The sequence below is a fragment of the Momordica charantia genome (assembly GCF_013281855.1).
Source record: "Momordica charantia cultivar OHB3-1 chromosome 9 unlocalized genomic scaffold, Mcharantia_2.0 BLBB01000009.1, whole genome shotgun sequence".
Lineage (NCBI taxonomy): Eukaryota > Viridiplantae > Streptophyta > Magnoliopsida > Cucurbitales > Cucurbitaceae > Momordica > Momordica charantia.
The window spans coordinates 28,658,360-28,679,256 of NW_028275167.1; the positions used below are offsets into that span (position 1 = coordinate 28,658,360).

The window sequence follows — 20,897 nt, forward strand, 5'->3', positions numbered from 1 at the left end:
TAAAACAAACTTACAATGAAAAAAAAACTCGTATATTGCAACTCGATCTTAAAGCGGCGTCGTTTTATGGTTTAACGACCAAGGAATATCAAACTTGCCGATAAGAGCATTTGCCTCCATCTGGTGGGCTCTGCTCCGGCTCCGAGCAGTGTCGCCGTTCGCCGATTCACGGAGATTTGCAGCGAAGCCATGGAAGACACTTTCGATAAAGCCACAGCGGCAGCTGAAGAGCTATATCAAATCAGAGACACCTACTTTCCTGTAAATCCCGATGACAAAATTTCCAAACTGCGAGAGTTATCGGATCTTGCTATCAAGATCCTCGATTCCATTCCTCCAGGTGGATTCTGCTTTCTTTATCATACGCTGTTCATTTCAGCTTCTTCGAGTTTGCCTATTGCTTAATAGCTCGACTTGGGATTTAATCTTCTTGTTTGGTATTCGAGAAAACGTTGGGAAAAGAGTAACGGAAATGAAACTTGGGATTGCGCTTGCGTTGATGTTTGAGTCCTGAATATTTTGGACTTTTGGCAGATTCTTTGTGTAAAAATATTTTTTCATTAGCTATTGGAAGTTACTATACCATTGTTTGTTGTCTTTGGGGTTACTTAGTGAGGCTTAGGCTTGGTAAAAACTGTGAGTGCGACTTCTGGGAGTTGGAAGTTACTATACCATGGTTTATGGAATTGACGAACACATGGGTGTGTTGAGAATGCGGGGTTTTATGAGATCTGGCAATTGTGCTCGTCTTAATTGCTTTGCAATTATAAAACTACACAAAACCAGCATCTATAACCGCGACGGCCGACAAGTATAATTTGACACTAGCTCCTAAGAAAGTGCATTCCATGAAATCGAGTTGGTTTATTTTGATAGCCTGAATCGAAGCTATTTAGCTTTACTTCCCCATAACTGGAGGCGAGGCCTGGACTTGGGAGACATTAGATTTTTGGTATTAAACTCACTCGGAGGTTCCACGAACCTCTTAGTAGGTGTTACCAAGAGATCACATGCCCTTGTTAAGAGGGCTGTCCCTTTTGAAACAATAACATGTGACTTGTTTTCTTTCTTCTTTTTCCACCATGATGTAACCCCTTATGCTGCGGAGGGCACCGAACTTCCTTACTTTTTTGTTTGTTCCTGTAGGACCTGTACTTTAAATTGTGAGACTAGTTATTTTATTTCACGATCTTTTAGGAGGGTTTTATATACATTACCTTGGATAAAAATCTTGTTCTAGCTAGAAATTTACATTCCTTACTAGTTAATTTCTTCTGCAGAACAAAGGAAATCACCTTTGCAGCGTGCTATGTACGAATACCTAAGAGGAAAAATGTTGGATGTATTTCCAGAATATAGAAAAGAAGCAGAGGATCATCTCTCAAAAGCTGTAAGCATCCAAAATCATAAAGATTTTTGTAGTTTGTATGCTTTGTTTTAAGTAATAATTTGATTGTTCAACTCCAGGTTAAGTTGAATCCATCTCTTGCCGACGCCTGGCTGTGTTTAGGTAACTGCATTTGGAAAAAAGGAGATCTATCTTCAGCAAAGAACTGCTTTACTTTAGCCTTAAACAAGGTTCCAACTGACAGTGCATTTCCTTGGTTTCTTTTCATCTTGTAACCTCTCTTCACTGGAGTTAATTACATTCAGATGTGATACTTTTTCTATTGCAGCGCCCCGAGAAAAAATTACTTTGTCAGTTATCAATGCTTGAAAGGAAAATTGCTCAAGGTAAGTGTTTTGATTCTTCATCAACTTCTTTCATTAATTGTAACCGTTAACTGTAGAGTACCCTGTCAATTTCTCAAAAATTGACTACTTTGTCAGTTATCAATGCTTGTAAGGAAAGTTGCTCAAGGTAAGTGTTTTGATTCTTCATCAACTTCTTTCATTAATTGTAACCGTTAACTGTAGAGTACCCTGTACATTTCTCAAAAATTGTCCTGGGGATAATTTTTTCCTCGTAAAAGATATATTTTTGTATGGACGAGGAAGATTTCTCACAAGGAAGGAAAAAGTTCATAATGTGCATGCTTTCACACAGCTTGTCTGTTACTTTCAAGAGAGAATCGGTTGATCCAAAAATCCTTTGGACATTGAAGTTTAAACCACTATTCGCTGATATTAGCTCATCTTGGACATTTTTATATATTTATTATTATATTTTTTTTATGTATCTCATGTTATAAGAGTTAGCAAAACAAGCCATCTTTAGACCATACAATGTTATAGACCCAGTTTGGTTTGCCCTCTGAATAAATAGAAAATTTGGCTCACTGTCATGTCATTTTTGTTACAGTTTCTGATTGACCACTATAATGAACATATATGTCCCTCATCTATTCATCCTAAATTTTATTCCGTCTAGATACTGAGAATGAGGCAAAACTTGTAGAGGAGAGTATTCAACATGCAAGAGAAGCAGTTACTTTGGATGTTAAAGATGGAAACTCTTGGTGTAAGATCGCACATTAAAGAATGCCAAAGCATTTTGTTTATTTTTAATTACTATTTGTATATGTTTCCCTCGTTATGCCATATCTCTGTTACCCTTCTCTGTGGTTAACTTATTTGTACACCTTCTATAATAATTTGGGTAATTTTCTTACACCGTGCTCTGAACTGAAATGTTTCTGAATGGTGCATCTTCATTTCTTGATGTTTGTACTGAGTACCATCTTCCTTTATCTTCCTTTATCTTCCAGCTTGCTCTTGGAATCTTCCATACCATGTTCGCACTAATTTGTCTTGCAGATAATCTAGGAAATGCATGCCTTACAAGTTTTTTTGTCACTGGAGCTTGGGATCACAATAAACTTCTGCAATCTCTGAAGGCATATCAAAATGCTGTAAGTGTCTATCGTAACAGTTGTGCCCACGTTTCATTGTGAATTTCAACAACTTCATTTATGAAATGGGTATAATTCGACTCTTTGTTGAGCTTCAGGTTTATTTTACAGTTCTAAAATTTGCTAATTTTTAATAATATTTTACAGGAAAAAGATGAAAAAATGATGTCAAATCCAGACTTATATTTCAATTGTGCAACTGTAAGTTGAATTTTCCTTCCTTTCAATTTGAATTGATCTCTCATGTGATTGCTTGCTTTCTATAAATTTATGAAGTAGTTAAGTTTAAAAGCTTCTTAAAATGTATAATATTCTAATTATTCTGGTCATTGACATGAAATCAATGGATGGAATTTGTTCAGCTAGACAAAGAGTAATGTAATGGACAAAAAATGATCATGAAACAACCTCTTTTTTTTTTGGCTAGATGCTACCTTTTGTAAATCTCACTTCTACATATCGTTGACGAAACAAATTCAGTGAGTAACTTCTGTGAATCCTCCATAATTTTAACACGTTTTTCTTTTAGGTTAACAAATATCTGGAGAACTATGAGAGGGCCCTAAGTGGATTTGAGGCTGCTGCTTTGAAGGATCCTAGTCTTAGTGCTACCAAGGAGGTCCAGAAGATGGTGAATCTTCTTGACAAATTGGAGAACATGTTGAGGGTACACTCACATCTTTGCCAATGAGTACAAGACAAATATTGCACGTCTCTTGACTTAGTGTTGATTTTTTTACTAGCTTTTATTGTTTTGAAACACATACGTACTTGCACATTGCTGTTTATTGTATTTCTGTACCTTGATTTGTGGCCTGGTTCTAAATCTATTGTGATTGGCGGACGTAGAAATAGGAAGTGGCTTTCCATGAAAGAAAAAGAAAAGGTAAAAGAATTTGGGGGGGGGGGGGGGGGGGGGGGGCATTGTCAATTATCTCAGAAGATTACGGAAAAAGTTCAAAAGACAAAGAAAGAAATGCAACCTAAGATAACTCAAAGATCCTCTCCTTGTGGAAGATTTGCCCATTTCATTCCATCCAAAGCTCCCACTAAATAGCAAAAGTTGCTTTGATTGATTGATCCTCAGTCGTTTACTCGACAGACCCATCAAAGTATAAGTCTTTAATTGATAGGAAGAGACATGTGAAGATGAAACCTGTTGCAAATTCTCTACCACTACCTGATGCTAGAGTAAGCACAGGCCAAAAGGAGACCATATCCATCTTCCCTACTATCCTTACCAAGAGTGAACCAAGAAGGGGAAAAGGAGACCTTGAATTAAAGTCTGTTTTTCATTAGGTTCATGCATGATTTTTCTTTTCCATCTGAAAAATACAAGGCTTGCATTGTATTTCTCAATCACTACGTCTTCCATTTTTTAGAAAAATATGAAAAAAACAAAATGATAAATGTTTTTTTTCTTTTTATGAGAAACATCATATTATTGGAAAATAAGTATACAAAAGCCAGTAGCCATACCATATCTATAAAACCCAAAGGAGACAACATAATTAATGATTTCCTAAAACATAGCATACCGATGGTTTTCATATCATTTTCTTGTAGGCACATGCTAAAACCCGAAGAGTTACATCATTGGCGTCATCAGTGGATATTGTCAGTTGTAAGTTACCAGACCTTTTGCATATCAATCTTCTGAATTCATTTGCAATTTGCTAATCATCAAATTTTGTCTTTTTTTTTCCTCTCTTGTTAAATGAAGTTTTTACTGATTGTTACATTTTGTTTTAACTTTTCAAGCGAATTCCTCATACAAGAGAGCCACGGTAGATCTTCTGTCAGAGGGTCTGAACAAAACAGTTGCCGTAATTGGAAAGGTGCTGTTCTTCATCAAGCACGACAGTCTTGCACCACTGTGAGTTTCCATATCTGGTTCGCCCGGAGACCGATTTCCATCTTACCTATTTAATCCAGTCACTTTTTAGTGCTCATGTTTTGGCTACTATAGCAGCGACACTATTTTTTTTCCCTTCTCCTCAGAACTTTATTTATTAATTTATTTTATTTTGTAGTCTACACTGTGTTTGTGTACTCTTAGTCGGGCTTGTGGCCTTGAAAAAAAAACAGGAAAATATTTGTTCATATTCTACACTACAAGTTGCATCATTTTCTCTATTCTGGCATTAGTGTCTCTTACTAAGATGTCTCACGTAACTTCATTGTTTACTTCGCAGATATTATTTGGTGTGTGATTCAAACCAAACATGCTTTGTTTTATCTTTGTATGGTATGCGGAATGATACGGTAAGATAGCGATGTTTTTGCCAGGAAAAAGGGAAAACTACTGTTTCTTTTTTGCCTCTTTTTCGTTCACTTTTATAGTCTAATGAGCTATAGTTGAAAGGTTTTCATCTGATATTTAACTCAGTCTTTGGTGAATGATTACACTCTAGTGATATTCCTTCCTATTGTTAAGTATATATAAAAAAATGTTGTCTCACAGGTCAAGGAAGGAGATCAGATAACGCTATTGGAGCCCTATTATCGCAACTTCGATTTTTCTTGGAAGGGAAAGGTACTTATCTCAACTATTAAAATTTTATGTTTCTGTCTAAACAAGCAAATTAACTCAAATGCTTCAGAGTTAAGTTATCATATCAGTTGGGTCTCATGGCATGTTTAATAACATTGCAAATAACTATAACAAAAACAACTAGTCATTGTAGATTTGTCCACAAAATAACAGGAAAATGAGTACCTTATATGAGTTTGTTTGGATTATGTTGAACCAGCATTACCGGTTCAAATCAATCCGTGTCGATTTCTTAGAACAAGTTCTCATCAACGGAAAAGCTCCACCTCCTCACCAAGCGGTCCAGACGTCGATATATGCCCAACATAAACCTTCTTAGTTGACTGCCTCTTCCATGTCTTGGATGGTCATCTGTGTGTTAACTGTAAATAGATTTGGAATGTGAATGAAAGATCTGTGGAAATTTTGGACAATCAGCACCAAGAGGAATCAGAAGAAAACTCATGCATGGGAGTTTGCAGTTTGTTGTTGAACTTGCTGGGTGTTGTACTTTGAATCTATTTATTGGGTGATGTATTTGATATTGTTTTTTCCCCTATAAAAATTACAGTCCTAGAATTGTAAATTTCTCACCAAAATGGTTTTGTATAGAGTGCCAATATTGCTAACGTTCATGAACAGTCTTCTATTATTATTATTATTATTATTTTTTAAAGGATGAATCAGAATGAGGAAAGACTGAATCTCAATGGATCATGGCATGGAAAAAAATAGTTGAAAAATAGTTGAGTTATGTTTAAGTTAGAAATAAGAATTGATTTTTTTTTAATGTAATTTCTAAAAGTAGGGTAAAAATAACTTACTTTCAGAAGCATCATGGTTCAAATATTCATTTGTACCAATATTTTTTTTTGAAAGAGAGACATTAGTTTTTGGTCCTTTTAAAATTTATTTGAAAGTTTTTTATTTAACACTTGAATATGAATTATTTAAAATTTTCTTAATTTTTGAGTGAATAATGTCTAATATGTCCATCTTGTCCGTGATATGATATTAATTGACAATAAGTTCCTGACTTAAATTTTACCAATAAATACTGAGTCTATTAAAAGTTGATTTTTCTAAAGAAATTTATTAAAAATTGAGGCATTAATATAAAACATTCAAAACTTTATAAACTCAAAATAAAAAAAATAAACTTAAATAAATGTTAGTTAAGAGACGAAAAGTATATTTTGAACAAATAATTATTATTTTTTAAATATTATTTTAGTCCATGTACTCCCAATTTTGATTCGTTGTGATCTATATATTTTTTAAATTTTTATTGAGATCATTTGTCACTACATTTTCAAAATTTCTATAGTCAATATACTTCAAAGAGATGGCTATTTTAGTTATTATTTGCAAAATTTTAACACAAAATTTATATACAATAAAATTTTTTAATACAAATATATGGCTACATTTCAAAAAATGTAATCGATGCAATGTCATGATAAAATTTTCATCGAAATATATGAGATAAAAATTAAAATGAATAGATAAAAATAATATAATTTAAAAAATATATATTAAAATAAATAAAAGTTAAAAATATAGATACTAAAATAAATATTTTAAAAATATACGGAATTCTGTTCAAAATCCATCGTGAAAAAAGAAAAAGAAGGAAACGGCGGGCGCTTGATGGCGGTGGGGCGCGTAGAAGCGCGTATAGCGTGAGCGCATGTCACTATAAAAAGGACTTCTGCTCCCCAATTTCAACATCAAGTAGAGGTTTCTGGAAAATTGAAGTCGACAGAAAGTCAAAGAAAAGCCCTAATCTTCCTTCCGGTCTCCTTTGGATTCAGGTATTGTTGCTATCCCTAATCGTACTTTGATCATCAGGCGTAGCGATTGTTTTCTGTTATTCTTCCTTTTTAGGTTTTCTTTCTCCTTCTTAAGATCGCTAGATCTGAGTTTTAAGGTTGGTTGATGTGTGTTCGTCTGATTTGTTTATTACCTACTTGCGAGTAATCTTGTGTTATGGATCTCGTGTTATTTTCTCTTCCGAACAAAACTCCTTTTGGCTAGGGTTCTGGGTTTCTTTATCTCATGGGTTTACGTGAATTTTGCTGTTATTATCGCAAATACCTTCCTAGCGGACAAGTTGAAATTAATGATTCTGTAAATTTTTACATGATATGGACGTTTTCTTAGTGTCGTAATCATCACCACGGAACTTTCGTTTTTTTTTTTTGTTGAATGTATGGTGGTAAATTCTTGTCAAAATAATGAAATTATATGATGCTTTGGGTGTGAAGCAGGCCTTTTCTTTCAACTTATTCTTTAGGTTTATGGATGATCAAAGAGGTTTATGAGAAATACTGCTTTTTAGTAAAGGACTGATTGGTTGAATATTCATTATTAGAACAAGGTAGTTTTCATATGGGCATGTACAGCTTGTGTTATAATCTGTGAAACATCATCAAGGTGGGTTTGTTTTCTCAAGTATTTTCAATTTCTAAAATTTAGGATTCGTCCTAGTTGATGATCTGTCTATTTATCTGTGCGTTGAGGAGGCCTGAAGTTGGCTGTGGGGAGCTGAACACTTGTCCAGAAAGCTGTACTTACTTGCTGCAGATAAGGTAAGAAAGTGAACTACTTTTGGAAGAACTTTCTGCTAGTGAACTATTGAGATTCGTCAATTTTCCTGATTCTACCTCTGTAAAGTTGTATGCATCCTTGATCACATTTAAGTCTATCTCCTGCAGATTTATGCATTTTGATATTCTAGCAGTAGTGAGAAGTTGAACATGGATTTATGTTGAATCTTATTATGGTTTTAAGTGTGCATGTTTTCTCTTCTTGAAAAGGAAATCCCCAGGGCAAGTTCTTGATTAATTGTTATACTGAATTTTATAGCATATACGGTTTTTTGTTTAGTTTAACAAGGGATCTATGGAAAAGAGAAATTTTTTGTTCTAGCTCGGTAGATGAAGGGTTGCTCCTGTCAAGTTATTTTGATTATATTTATCACAAGTTTCATCTATCTCAATTATAAATTTTTCTGTGCAGCATGTTACATGTGTTTTTATGTAGCATGAGAAAGCAGATGCAATTAAAGTGCTTATTTTGATGGAAAGCTAACATTGTTTTTTCTCTTTTGTGAGATGCACTTCCGGTCATCATCATACCAAAATGCAGGTATTGAGCTGGTTTTTATATCTAAATGGACACCAAAAAATTCATCCAATTGGTTGAGGAGAAGAAAAAGAGAGCTTTGGAGAAGAAGGAAGCCCCATTGAAATGGGAACAGAAACTTGAAGCTGCTGCCAAGGCAAAGGCTGATGCTGAAGCCAAAGCGAGGAAGCTCAAGGCTGCCAAGCATAAAAGAAGATCAGTATCAGATTCTGATACTGATACAGAAAGTGATAGCCATGATGGACGGCGAGCAGGTAAGCGAAGTCACAAGAAGCACAGGAAACATTACCACTCTGATTCAAGTGACAGTGAGAAGAGAAAGGATAGAAAATCTAAGCGAAAATCAAAACGACGTCACTCATCCCTTGATGATAGCACCGATGAATTTGACAGCCACTCTGAAGAAGATAGGAGGAAGAAGAGACACCATAGAAGACATGCGCATGATGGGTCAAGTTCTGATGAAGATTACTCCAGTTCTTCTGGTGATGATGAGTCAATGAAAAGAAATCATTCCAGGCGGCACAGACATCATAGGAGAACGGACTATACATCAGATGATTCTAGCAGCACTGAGGATAATACTTCTTTGCAAAGGAAAAGACGTTTAAGGCACCACAAGCACCGCCATCGACATGAGCGGTCGCATCGATCATGTAGTGTCGATTCATTAGATTGTAATTACGGCAGGCATGCTTCCAATGATAACCATGATGAATCAGCACTTCAATCTAGGCACAAGAGATGTAACCACCATCACAAACATCGACACCATCACACAGGTGAGGAGAAGAAGCATTTGTCCAATGGTTCGAGCAACGAAAAACATGTGGAGAATGAACCTGATGTGAGCAATATTTGCCATGATCGTGCTAAGGATTAGATGTTGTTGATGGAAGTGATTCTTACGGATATTGGTTGATGGGTGCAGCTGCTTTTTCGTTTTTATGTGAATTGTTTCAGATTCATTGTTAGGACAAATGCTGCTGATGATTTAGGCCTCCCCATCTATGTCACTTGTTGCTACTCCATTCTTAAAACTTATACCTTTCGCTCAAGGGATCTTATTGGCCAAAGTTGAAAACTTTTCTTGTTTTTTAGTTGGTTGGATTACTTCAAGAATGCAAATACTGTTTCCAGATTATGTGGTTGAGCATTTTATGCATATACTGAGAGTTCGTCACAAACAACACTAACATTTAGCTTGAATGTTAGCTCTGATGAAAGAACTGTTATCCAAGTCTAATTAATGTGTAGAATATCTTTAACGCTTATAATTCCTGCTTCAAATATCCTGGAAATTGACACGAATTTTGCCTATTCTATTCATTTTGTACCATACATTAATGCATAATCAAACTCAATAGTATTGGTACCTATCTCCAACTATCCTAAATATCAAATATTAAAATATATATTTAGCCTGCAATTACCAGGAATATGATAGCTTGAGATTTATAGGTTTAATAGAAAGCTGAGCTGCCCCCTCAGAGTCAACCTTCAACTATCCTATCCTATTCCTATTGATTTCCCCCAGAAACATTATCCAACTTGGAGTTATCATAGTATCACGAATATGAAGCTTTTCGACTGTAAATCTAAATTATTGGAACATCAAATATGCAAAAAGTTCCAAGAAGTTTCTAACCGTACATATGAATGTGATGTCCTCCAAATTAGAACAGATGGAACTGGGAGGTGGGAACCCTATAAGTTAGCCGCTTCAATCCTGAAAAATATGGACATAAAGTGCAGATCTTCTAGCCCCCAATAATTATTTATCTTGTAATCCAAGCTGAGATGCTTAATCTCAGCCAGGGGAGAAAAAAAATGAATACATTCTATCAAATTGATGATACAACAGTACTATTCTCTGTTTGCTTGTTCAAAAGTTCTTAAGTATCTTCTCACTAGAGACTCCATCTGCTACAAGAATTGACGTAATTTCCTGCAAACAGAAAAAAAGAGTGAAAAATGAAGCACTTGCTAATGACTTGTTATGAATTATTTTCTCAACTGAATGGTTCCACGAAGTCACTCATTAACAATTAATGGCAGATGCAGTTACCACGAAATCATACCAAATAAGCCGAACAAATGGTGATTTCAATAATCTAGTGCCTGAGTTATCAATTCTTATGCAGCGCACTACAAATAGCATGCATCAGGATAGCCTTGACATCACTCTTTCTAGCAGTAATTCAGATTCATAATGTTCTATGGGTTAATGAGCGAAAAAGGATTCACTTGACAAATTGTGATCAAAAGACAATATAGATGCACTTGTAAGGATGCCAGTGCGTCTAACTTTTTCAGATTGTGATGAGCATCATAAGTTATAATTCTTGGACAAATAATGTGGGCAGGGATTTCTAGCACAATCCAGAGATAATAGAGAACTAAAAAACATGTGGGCTAGATGAGTGGTTAGAAATGGAGGAAATTTTTAACATATTATTTTATTAATCTGCTTTTCTTTACCTTACCCCCTCAAAAATGACAAGCATGTTCATAGTTGATGCTTCCTCTATAAAAATAAAAGAATAAGAGACAAAAAGATATTGTTGATGCTGCAAACTTGCGATGGAACTCCCAAGTGTAGAACACATTGAAGCACTTCAATATTTTAAGACGGAAATTGAGATTAATTTGTTGACCATATCTATGTGACATGTCATAAACTATTAACTAAATAGTTGCAAAATGGTCCTCAATAGTTTCTATACAATATGCAAGCACTCTAATAATTGGTGGATAAACAGTTCGGCAAATGAAACAGAAACTACCTCAGCCATCTGTTTCTGACCACATAGTATAACACCAGTAGTAAGAGGGTCATAAACTTTCTTTGCTCTAGTGAAGGCAGCCTGTAAGTACAAGATAATTTGAGCCTATTGTCACAAAGCTCCTACAATATCAATAAAAGTAAGAAAGGGGAGAGTGAAAGAGAGACGTCTACAGTCAGCCCTACCTGGACAAAGCCAGTTTCACCAGCCCAATTATTCTCTGGTTGTGATAGTACAGGGAAAACCTTAACACCAGAAGATTCCCATTCTTCAAATCTATCCTATAAAAGAAAAAAACAAATTAGTTTCATAGATTTTGTCCTGTGGATGGCAAGTCTGCAATGCAACAAGCAAAACTAACTAGACCTGATAAGCCATTCTCTTCAGGTTTCTTGCCCCATAATATAGCCTCACATCAGACCTCTTACTGGCACTGAAGCCCGACTCAATTAGAGATCGTATTGGACTACACAAAAAAGACAAGTACATAGTCAGAACAGCAAAGAAAATGGAAAGATTGTAAATAAACTGAAGTTATCTCTATTGTGTAGGGGCCAAATTTGCTCAGAATAAAATATGCTAAATTCTATGGCTGCGAGAAAACCGAACCCATTTAGCAGCAAAAGAATAACACTCCCATGTGTACATGTGTGTCCGTGTACGTAAAAACATTCAAGTATATAATCTCTAATCAAGAAGGCAGTCAGATATATGTGGGCCAACACCACTAAAATAAATTGTGAAATAAGAGAAGCAGATCATGGCAGCAGTAGAGGGAATAGTTTGATATGAATCCGGTATAAATCAAATCAAATGAAACGCCAGACCTATAACCCTCATACACTATAGCTAAGGAACGGACCATGAGGGATCTACTGGGCCTACAAAGCAAATGAAAAACTAAACCTATAACCATCACATCCAATTATCTTTAATGAAATAAGCCGCCAATTCAGAAAATATGGTATTGTAATGTCCTTCCCAGAAAGTATACACAAAATATGAGCAGTTGTGGCCTCAAGGTCATTTAGTAAATACAAAGAAACATTATTCATGTGACAAAAGGATGCTTCAACAACTTTTGGTTTGCTCAAAAGGATGCCTACATTTCTAGGATTACAATATTAATCTTGACCTCATCTTAAACATATACTCCCCTTTTACAAGAGACTCCACTTTGAATTAGAGTCTTTAAGCAGTCTGCTATATGGAATCGAGATTCCATTAGCGAGGAAGGCAAAGAAAGATTTACATGTAAAATTTCCTGGCTGGAATGTAGGTTTTTCAATAGTTCCTGAAAGGTCTCTAGTCATTTATCCCTTGTTTTAACTATGGGAACGAGAGTCTGATTTGAATCATAAGATGGTATAACATGGTGATATTTTTTTAGTGTTTATCATAATCTGCCAAATTTCTCCAATCTTACTTGCAGTTTTCGTATACATTATCTGCTGTTAGACACTTTAGACATTAAGAAAATGCAAACATGAACTGCTCCCATTTTTTACCTGATCGACATCTGAATTCCATGCAAAGTAAATACAATTACGAAGTGCGACTCTTAGGTTGTTCATCTTAAACCTGTCCTACTCTGAACTTAACAAGCCATTTAACGGACCACTTTTGGCTCTTCGCTTTCTATTTTTCTGCACTAGGAGCTGAAGCTGAAAGAAACAACTTCAATATATAACCTTGCTGTACTGAAAAACATTGATCGCGAAAAATGGAGGTTTAAAATCCCCTGATTCTAATTCATTATTATTTGTTCAAGACGAGATAGCCACAAGTTTGAAGAAATTAGAAGAAAATTAACACATCATTTACAAGAAGAAAGTAAAGCATCCTGTAATAAATTAAGTAAAAGAATGAGAATAAACTTCCGCAACAAGAACAAGCGGCGTACCTGATTCCAGATCCAGTGGCAAAAATCAAAACGGTAGGGTAATCTTTGGGCGGCTCGATTTGATCGACATCGAAGCCCTTCCCCATGACCTGACTAAGTTGCACGACATCTCCTTTTTTCAAGCCACAGAGAAGCTCAGCGATCGAGCCCTCCACGCTCTTCACCAGGAACTGGAACACGCCTTCCGCATAGGCGAGCGAGGGAGGAGACGCAATAGCAAGAAAGGTCGGTTTGTCGACGTCCGGGACACGGAGCTGCAGGTACTGACCAGCACGCGTGTGAGAAACGGCGAGCTCCGGCGCATCGGACACGTCTATGGAAACGTGGAAGAGCGACTCGGCTGCCGGCTCGACTTCGACGAGAGGAGCTTGAGTCCAAGCAGCGGTGTCCTGGCGCACAGCCGCGGCAGCGACGGAGGCGAATCGGGCGGCGTGGTGGCGGAGGTTGAATCTGAGACGGTCGGGTCTCAGGCGGCGGAGGAGAGACATGGAAGAGGGAGGAAGGGGAGAGAGCGCATGGGGACGAGGGAGGGAGAGAGAGGGAGAGGAAATAGAGAAGGACATGGAGATGGACGTGGAGATGTGAAGCTTGTTATATTTTCGGAGTTTGGCTGTTAATGGCGGAGGCGGCCGGTGGCTTCGGCGAGAAGGTAGGTGGCGATTTGATAGAACGCGCCGAAAATCAAATAATCGCGAGGGTGCGAGTTTATTCGCTCTTCCACGTGTCGCGATAGCAGACGATCTCTGGATGCTGGGGGATAAGTGGATCGATCGCCTTCGTTTGGAGCATTCGGCCGTTTGATTCGTTGGAAGTAGGGTTTTTTTTCTATTTGTTGGGGTTAAAATATATTGCCTTGGCTCTTGAGAGACATGTCTGCTTTGACTTTCCTAGTACCATTTTTCTTATAATATCTTTTGTAGAATAAAATTTTGGAAGAAAAATTATTGATATAACATTAGGTATTAAAATTCTTGTCATGATTTTTTTTAAATACAAATAGTGGGAAATAGAACCGATCAAATTAGCAAATTCTTGATCATGAATATACGTTTTAATCCGTTGAATTATGTTCAGATTATAATATATATAATATAGATAAAGTAACAAGAAAATTATAAAGAGTAAGCTAAACAATTACTTCAAACCAGATCGAGGCTCTTAATTGTATGTAGTTTCATTTCCCCTCACCAATATGTGTAATTTGGAGGGAAATAATGAAAGAGGTAGAGAAATCGTCTCCTTGATCCATATAGATCAAAGAAACCACACAAAAATTTTGATTTTAAGGTTTTATAAATATATATGAAACTATAATGTTAAATTTTGCCATTTTATAAAATTGTTTTCAATAAAATTTTTAATTACATTTTTTAACAAAAGGGCTAGAGAGTTTTAGCTTGCACTCTAGAACCCAAATTTGAGCGAGTCAATTAATTTTGACAAATATGGTAAATAGAAATATTATAGAATTAATTATCGTGAATTAAAATAGTTAATTTCTTTAGGTTATTTATAACTAATATTTAAATTACGTTTTTCATATTGTTTGATAATGCTTTTTTTCTTCTTTATTACTCGAAAATGAAATAAGAATGTGATGGATTACTAAAACTTTCCTTTCAATATGAGAAGTTTCAGTTGAAAATTGATTTATAGAAAATGAAATATTCATTCATTCATATATATATATGCAATTTATAATATAAAACGATACTTCTATTAATGATTGAAAAATCAAAAGAAATCAAAATTACAAACAAACCCTTTTCACAGGGCGGGGACAGGATGTCCTACGAAATTTCTACATCAGAGTGGAGATTCATTCCCTACGGGGATCAAGTTCTGCAGGACGGAAACGTATTTCCCCTACGTTCCCTGATACGAGAGGTACAAAAATCTCCCATCCTGACCGCCGAGAACCTAGATAGAGATTCTTCACCCCATATAAGACGGGTCTACCGGTAAAAAGCCCTTCTTCTTCACTGTACCCTGTTCACGAGGAGTAGAACTCACACATCTTACTTCAAGATATATATCAATTACTACTCTCCTCACTTTTTGCAACCATTCATCATAAACTTAAAAACTATCATCCACAGAAGTTGGCAGAAAAACTAACGACAGTCCCTTTTTTTTGGTTTGGAAAGAAAACGAATGAAGGCATTTCATCATATAAAACAAGGGATTTGATTTATATGGTTCATAAAAAGTTGTCAAAAAAGGAAAAATGTACATGTCTTGTTTCCTCCCCTTATTAAAGAAAAAAGAAAAGAAGGGCAGAGGAAGTAGCCGAAGAAGGCTGGTGAAACTCTCTTTCAGATTCTGCAACAAGAACTAAAACAAAGCAGAAGAAGATCTCTGGTTCCGTTACATCTCAAAAAAAATATATCAAAAGCCTTGTTGCTGGCATCGCCAACACATCACCTAAATTATTAATTTTCATAATTATCAAAGAGAGAAAAAAAAAAAGATGAGTAAACTACTGAGCAGCAGATTCCTTGGCAATCTTCTCTGCCTTGGCAATCACCTCCTCAATACCTCCGACCATGTAAAATGATTGTTCTGAAAGATCATCGTACTTCCCATCCAACACTCCCTATTCGTACAAACAAGAAGAAACCCATCATTAGTTTTTCAAAATCAAACTATTTTTGCTTGCATCCACGCGAATATGTTTGGATTGCATCATCAGGCAGTATTCCAAACTATAATCTTGTAGCTAGAAGAACTTGACTGGGAGAAGTTTGGATTTGGATTTGGATTTGGGAGTTGTCAGAGTAGTGCTTATAAGCGAAGCACTAATGAGAAGTATGATTTTTAGGTGTTTTTTCAAGTATTTATAGAGTTTCCGGGAACATTTTTTATTCATACAAAAAGAAGATTCAATGAAAACCAGGTTATTTCAACAATTTAACTGAATGGATTGAGATTTTGAAAGGTACCTGGAAGCTAGTAATACTCTCTTTCAATTCCACGTATTTCCCAGGAGCACCCGTGAAGACTTCTGCGACATGGAAAGGCTGACTCAAGAACCTTTGGATCTTACGAGCACGTGCAACCGTCAACTTGTCATCTTCGCTGAGCTCATCCATACCCAAAATGGCAATAATATCTTGCAAGTTCTTGTAATTTTGAAGGACCTTCTGAACTCCACGAGCAGTATTGTAGTGTTCCTCACCCAAAATATGAGGAGAAAGCATACGAGATGTAGAGTCCAATGGATCGACAGCAGGATAAATACCAAGCTCGGAGATCTGTTTACAAGCAAAGAGTCAGATATAGCAGAATATAATATATAAAGCCATCTAAGAAATGAAATAAATGGATCGAACCTGTCGTGACAACACAGTTGTGGCATCCAAGTGAGCAAATGTGGTAGCAGGAGCAGGATCTGTCAAGTCATCAGCAGGCACATAGATAGCTTGCACTGAAGTGATAGAACCTTTCTTTGTGGTTGTGATACGCTCTTGAAGGCCTCCAAGATCAGTAGCCAAGGTTGGTTGGTAACCGACAGCAGATGGGATACGACCAAGCAAAGCAGACACCTCTGAATTAGCCTGTGAGTGAGAAGACAAAGGAAAAGAATCTCAACACGTCTTTGGTGCGACAAGATCTTGACAATGTCATTAATTAGATCCTCGGAAAATAAACTTACCTGGGTAAAACGGAAAATGTTGTCAATGAAGAGAAGCACATCTTGCCCTTCAGCATCACGGAAGTGCTCAGCCACAGTTAGTCCAGTAAGACCAACACGAGCACGAGCACCAGGTGGCTCGTTCATTTGACCATATACAAGGGCACATTTGCTGTCGGCCTAATAAATAAAAGTTCAATTCATCATTTTTGTAGGCGAGTAAATCAGGTAGAAGAATTGGGGATGAAGAAAAAAGTCGTCATAATCAAAGCCAAAGGTAACCAAAAAATAAACATACAAATTGCTTTTGATACCTGCTTGTCACCTAGCTTAATGACACCACTCTCAATCATTTCCCTGTACAAATCATTGCCCTCACGAGTGCGTTCCCCAACACCAGCAAACACAGAAAAACCACCTGATCAAAGAAGATAGTTAGGTTGTAAATACAATAAGAACAGAAGTAGTAAACCCTGATTTTGGAAGGTTCATAAATCCAACCATGAGCTTTGGCAACATTGTTAATTAGCTCCATGATAAGAACAGTTTTTCCTACACCAGCACCACCAAACAGTCCAATCTTTCCACCTCTTTGGTATGGAGCAAGAAGGTCAACAACCTATAACCAAAAGGCAATATACGTGACTTCATTGCACATGTGCGACACTTGTCATCTCATCTATTATAAAACGGACTTGTACTGAATTCATTATTGTACCTTGATTCCAGTGACAAGAATCTGCTGTTCAGTTGCCTGCTCAACAAATGCAGGAGCTTCTCTATGAATTGGTAGGAAATGGTCGGTCTCTGTTAAACACCACATAGTTATGAATCTTCTATGCTAAACACGAATTAACAAGTATAATTGCTTGCTTGGTTTCAAGATTTCTTACTAATATCGCCTCTCTCATCAATGGGTTCTCCAATAACATTTATGATACGACCAAGTGTAGCCCTACCAACAGGCACCTGTCAAATTTTGAAAGATCAATAAAGAAAAATGTCTAAAAATATTCTGTTCACCTGGGCTAAATACATAGATAACCAAGAAACAAATTGTCCAAAAGACAAAACCTAACCTACAATATCAAAATAGAAGCTAAACATAATAAAACGAATGATGTCTTGATCAGTGGAAGAAACAATCAAACTCAAAGGGTATAAGCTGCAGCAGTCAACAGAAACATACGGAATCTGATGACCATTCTATATTGTACAAATGCACCATTAAATAAAAGATAGGAGATTTAGTATAAGTTAGACGAAGTTGAAATCTCGTCTATTGAGCATTAGCCTATTTTTAAGCTAAAATATTTCACACAGGAACAGGTCTGTAGAAGACTTACTCTGCATTGACGTGATCATTTCGACGGGAAACCAGTTAATCAAAAATTTAGTCGTAAGTTAATTATAGAATTACCATTGTCAAAAACTGACATCCACATCCATTCATCCAGCTGAATTTCACAACACATACATACATTGTGCATAAATACATAGACAATAAAATTTAATTATAACAAATAGATCTGGAGATATCATTGATCACCGGCTCCACATCATACGAAAAAGAAATCCATCTCCATTTCATTCATACAGCACCCAGATGACGACACAACCAAAAGTCAAAACACAAATCAACAATAAACCGCCACTTAATCTAGTCAAATCGAAAGCGAATAGAAAAGCTTACAGTAATAGGAGAGCCGGTATTCAGCACACGCTGTCCTCTAACAAGCCCTTCAGTCCCATCCATAGCAATGGTCCGAACCATGTTCTCTCCCAAATGCTGAGCGACCTCGAGGACCAAACGGATCGAGTTGTCAAGCACCTCAAGAGCCGTCAGGATCGGCGGCAACCCCTCATCGAATCTCACATCGACAACAGCACCGATCACCTGGCAGACCTGTCCGATCGCACCGGCACCAGTAAACTCATCAGTGATCTTCCCGCCCTTTCCGGCGTCCTTCTTCGCCGAAGGCGGTGGTGACGGAGGCGCAGCTGCCGCAGCAGAGGTCGCATACTCGGCCACGCGAGAGAGGATATACCCACAAGGGGAAGCGCGCGACGTTGTGACGGGGGAAATCCTTGGATTGGGATTCGAGAGAGGAGATCTGGAAGAAGCTCTGCGCGGGGAGGATCTGAGAAGAGAGGAGAGAAGTCTGCGTGAAGCCATATCGCTAGGGCTTCAGAGAGTTGAGGAGTGAGAGAGAGAGAGAGAGAGAGAGAGAATCGCAGGGCTAAATCGATGGCCACCAAGCCCAAAATTGGAATTTCATTTATTAATTTTAAATTTTTTTACCTTTTCTTTCTTGCGTTAAAATTGCCTCTTTATATGAGTGAACCTTTTACCAGAAAAGTGCCGGCAATCGTGAAACGGTGTCGTTTTGGTGGTCTTGTGGGTGTTTCTATTTTTCTTTTTAGGTTTTTTCCTTTTCCCTTTATTTCGCTCTTTTCCGTTTAAATTGGGTTTACGTTTATAGGATGACGTGTCAGTTTTGTGTCGTTGGTCGCTCCACTAAACCAGGAAACAAACAACAAGAAGTCAAAACTATTACTGGACTGAATTTTTGGCCCAGTGGGCTCAGGTTTTACTTATTTTTTGGCCCAATAGGCTTTTGCATTACCCACTGCCATGGGCTTTTGGTTTCACCCAGTTATATAGGATTTTTCTTTTGGATAATGCTGTATTACAAACACATGATTATATTTAATATTTACTAAAGTAAATAAAATGAAATATATTAATGCAGTAATTATAGTATTTAGTAGAAACACTTAATTAAAAACACATGATTATATTTTTCTTAATAATATTTAAATTTGTTTAAAATAGAAAATAATTTTAATATAACATTTATACTTAAAAAATTCAATATTACATTTTATTGAATAAAAAAAACACACACATGGCGCCAGCAAGGCGCCATGCAACTCGAAAATTGTGATGTGATATAGGTCGACGTCCTATAATTTTCGAAGCATTATTCTTGGAAATAGTTTGGAGTTGATATATATTTGGAATAAGTTTGTAATAAATCATTACTAAAAAGAATCTCAATTACATATCCTTGTCTCTGGTTGTGTTGTAGCATAAAATAAAAATGTGCTGTAATAATATCATTAGTTTTAAATTCTTTTTTTCAAAAATGTAAAATTTAGCATTTATACTATTTTTGTAAAATGTTAAACCTAATGTATCACCGTAAATTCGTGATAAAAATAAATAGATCTAAGTGGTGAACTAAAATTAAAAGCACAATCAACTAAAATAATATTTAAATTAAATTAAAAATAAATTGTCCAAATTCCATGTTAGTTCATGAACTTTCCTACCGACCTTTTTTTTTTATGATTAAACATTAGTCCACCACCTTACAATGTTTTGTTTGGGTTATTCAATTTTGGATACCAAACTGTTTTAGTATTTGTCATTAACTTTATTGATGTTGATGGTCAGGTTGTAAATTGAATTCATCAAACTTTAAAGTCGTGTCTATAGGTATTTAATATATATTATTAAAAAATTGGTAATTAGTAAGTCTCCTAGTATATGTTGTATCTAATAAACATACGCATGTCCTCCAATATTTAAACTTGCTCAAAATAATTTTGTCGCCTAGTTAGTAAATTGGTCACGCGAGTATTAAAATAAAAGAGTCAATGGCAAAAACTTATTAACTATTTTCAAAAACCTATTAAATTATCAAAGCAATGACAATAATTGACATATATCTCAAATCAAGAGGTTGTGAGTTCGAACTCTCATCTCCACATGTTCTACTAACAAAAATATATATATTAAATCTATATTAAAGTACAATAATCAATACAAGTGGGTGAATCAATTTATTTAAAAATTTTGCATCATACCTACCACATTTAGTTTTAAATGAGTTGTTTATGAATATTTATAACCATAAATATGATGAGTACATAAGAATAAGGATAGGACATAATATTCACGATATTAGTCGTTCGTGAATATTTATAATCATAAATATGATGAGTACATAGGAATAAGGATAGGGCATAATATTCA

The 20,897-nt window shown here is 36.1% G+C and overlaps 4 protein-coding genes across 10 annotated transcripts; 2 read left to right on the forward strand and 2 right to left on the reverse strand.

The window, feature by feature from the left end:
• The first annotated feature begins 57 nt into the window (after positions 1-57).
• Positions 58-6,020, forward strand: LOC111018722 (uncharacterized). 2 transcript variants are annotated; one of them, XM_022294944.2, is made up of 13 exons: positions 60-340; positions 1,281-1,390; positions 1,468-1,578; positions 1,677-1,734; positions 2,372-2,461; positions 2,758-2,852; positions 3,000-3,053; positions 3,382-3,519; positions 4,419-4,476; positions 4,614-4,728; positions 5,048-5,117; positions 5,317-5,388; positions 5,606-6,020. In XM_022294944.2, the coding sequence occupies exons 1-13, from the start codon at positions 190-192 to the stop codon at positions 5,723-5,725; spliced, it is 1,242 nt and encodes a 413-aa protein (XP_022150636.1). In that variant the 5' UTR covers positions 60-189; the 3' UTR covers positions 5,726-6,020. The 2 variants fall into 2 exon arrangements, with proteins under 2 accessions (XP_022150637.1, XP_022150636.1); XM_022294945.2 differs by lacking the exon at positions 2,372-2,461 and having other exon boundaries at positions 58-340.
• Positions 6,021-7,040: 1,020 nt separating this feature from the next.
• LOC111018646 (FAM133-like protein) lies at positions 7,041-9,676 on the forward strand. 6 transcript variants are annotated; one of them, XM_022294821.2, is made up of 3 exons: positions 7,041-7,199; positions 7,864-7,976; positions 8,536-9,676. In XM_022294821.2, the coding sequence occupies exon 3, from the start codon at positions 8,561-8,563 to the stop codon at positions 9,413-9,415; it is 855 nt and encodes a 284-aa protein (XP_022150513.1). In that variant the 5' UTR covers positions 7,041-7,199; positions 7,864-7,976; positions 8,536-8,560; the 3' UTR covers positions 9,416-9,676. The 6 variants fall into 6 exon arrangements, with proteins under 6 accessions (XP_022150513.1, XP_022150512.1, XP_022150515.1 ...); XM_022294820.2 differs by having other exon boundaries at positions 7,042-7,199; positions 8,502-9,676; XM_022294823.2 differs by having other exon boundaries at positions 7,111-7,199; positions 7,911-7,976.
• Positions 9,677-10,098: 422 nt separating this feature from the next.
• On the reverse strand, positions 10,099-13,903 carry LOC111018645 (FAD/NAD(P)-binding oxidoreductase). The gene is made up of 5 exons (XM_022294819.2): positions 13,222-13,903; positions 11,685-11,784; positions 11,504-11,599; positions 11,319-11,399; positions 10,099-10,480 (listed from the first exon to the last, which is right to left on the reverse strand). The coding sequence occupies exons 1-5, from the start codon at positions 13,782-13,784 to the stop codon at positions 10,418-10,420; spliced, it is 903 nt and encodes a 300-aa protein (XP_022150511.1). The 5' UTR covers positions 13,785-13,903; the 3' UTR covers positions 10,099-10,417.
• Positions 13,904-15,392: 1,489 nt separating this feature from the next.
• LOC111018677 (ATP synthase subunit beta, mitochondrial) lies at positions 15,393-19,109 on the reverse strand. The gene is made up of 9 exons (XM_022294875.2): positions 18,549-19,109; positions 17,749-17,824; positions 17,574-17,662; positions 17,357-17,474; positions 17,170-17,273; positions 16,877-17,035; positions 16,554-16,778; positions 16,164-16,475; positions 15,393-15,817 (listed from the first exon to the last, which is right to left on the reverse strand). The coding sequence occupies exons 1-9, from the start codon at positions 19,029-19,031 to the stop codon at positions 15,701-15,703; spliced, it is 1,683 nt and encodes a 560-aa protein (XP_022150567.1). The 5' UTR covers positions 19,032-19,109; the 3' UTR covers positions 15,393-15,700.
• Positions 19,110-20,897: the final 1,788 nt, after the last annotated feature.

What these genes read in the sequence shown, in the direction of transcription:
- LOC111018646 (XM_022294821.2), top strand. Translation starts at nt 8,561, where the DNA reads ATGGACACCAAAAAATTCATCCAATTGGTTGAGGAGAAGAAAAAGAGA.
- LOC111018677 (XM_022294875.2), bottom strand. Translation starts at nt 19,031, where the DNA reads ATGGCTTCACGCAGACTTCTCTCCTCTCTTCTCAGATCCTCCCCGCGC. An exon ending in ACATTTTCCGTTTTACCCAG is followed by an intron (nt 16,779 to 16,876) that starts GTAAGTTTATTT and finishes TCTCACTCACAG; the next exon opens with GCTAATTCAGAGGTGTCTGC. An exon ending in AGAGTATTACTAGCTTCCAG is followed by an intron (nt 15,818 to 16,163) that starts GTACCTTTCAAA and finishes TTGTACGAATAG; the next exon opens with GGAGTGTTGGATGGGAAGTA.
- LOC111018645 (XM_022294819.2), bottom strand. Translation starts at nt 13,784, where the DNA reads ATGTCCTTCTCTATTTCCTCTCCCTCTCTCTCCCTCCCTCGTCCCCAT. An exon ending in TGAAGAGAATGGCTTATCAG is followed by an intron (nt 11,600 to 11,684) that starts GTCTAGTTAGTT and finishes TTTCTTTTATAG; the next exon opens with GATAGATTTGAAGAATGGGA. An exon ending in GTGAAACTGGCTTTGTCCAG is followed by an intron (nt 11,400 to 11,503) that starts GTAGGGCTGACT and finishes TTGTACTTACAG; the next exon opens with GCTGCCTTCACTAGAGCAAA.
- LOC111018722 (XM_022294944.2), top strand. Translation starts at nt 190, where the DNA reads ATGGAAGACACTTTCGATAAAGCCACAGCGGCAGCTGAAGAGCTATAT. An exon ending in CACGACAGTCTTGCACCACT is followed by an intron (nt 4,729 to 5,047) that starts GTGAGTTTCCAT and finishes TTTACTTCGCAG; the next exon opens with ATATTATTTGGTGTGTGATT. An exon ending in ATTTTTCTTGGAAGGGAAAG is followed by an intron (nt 5,389 to 5,605) that starts GTACTTATCTCA and finishes ATGTTGAACCAG; the next exon opens with CATTACCGGTTCAAATCAAT.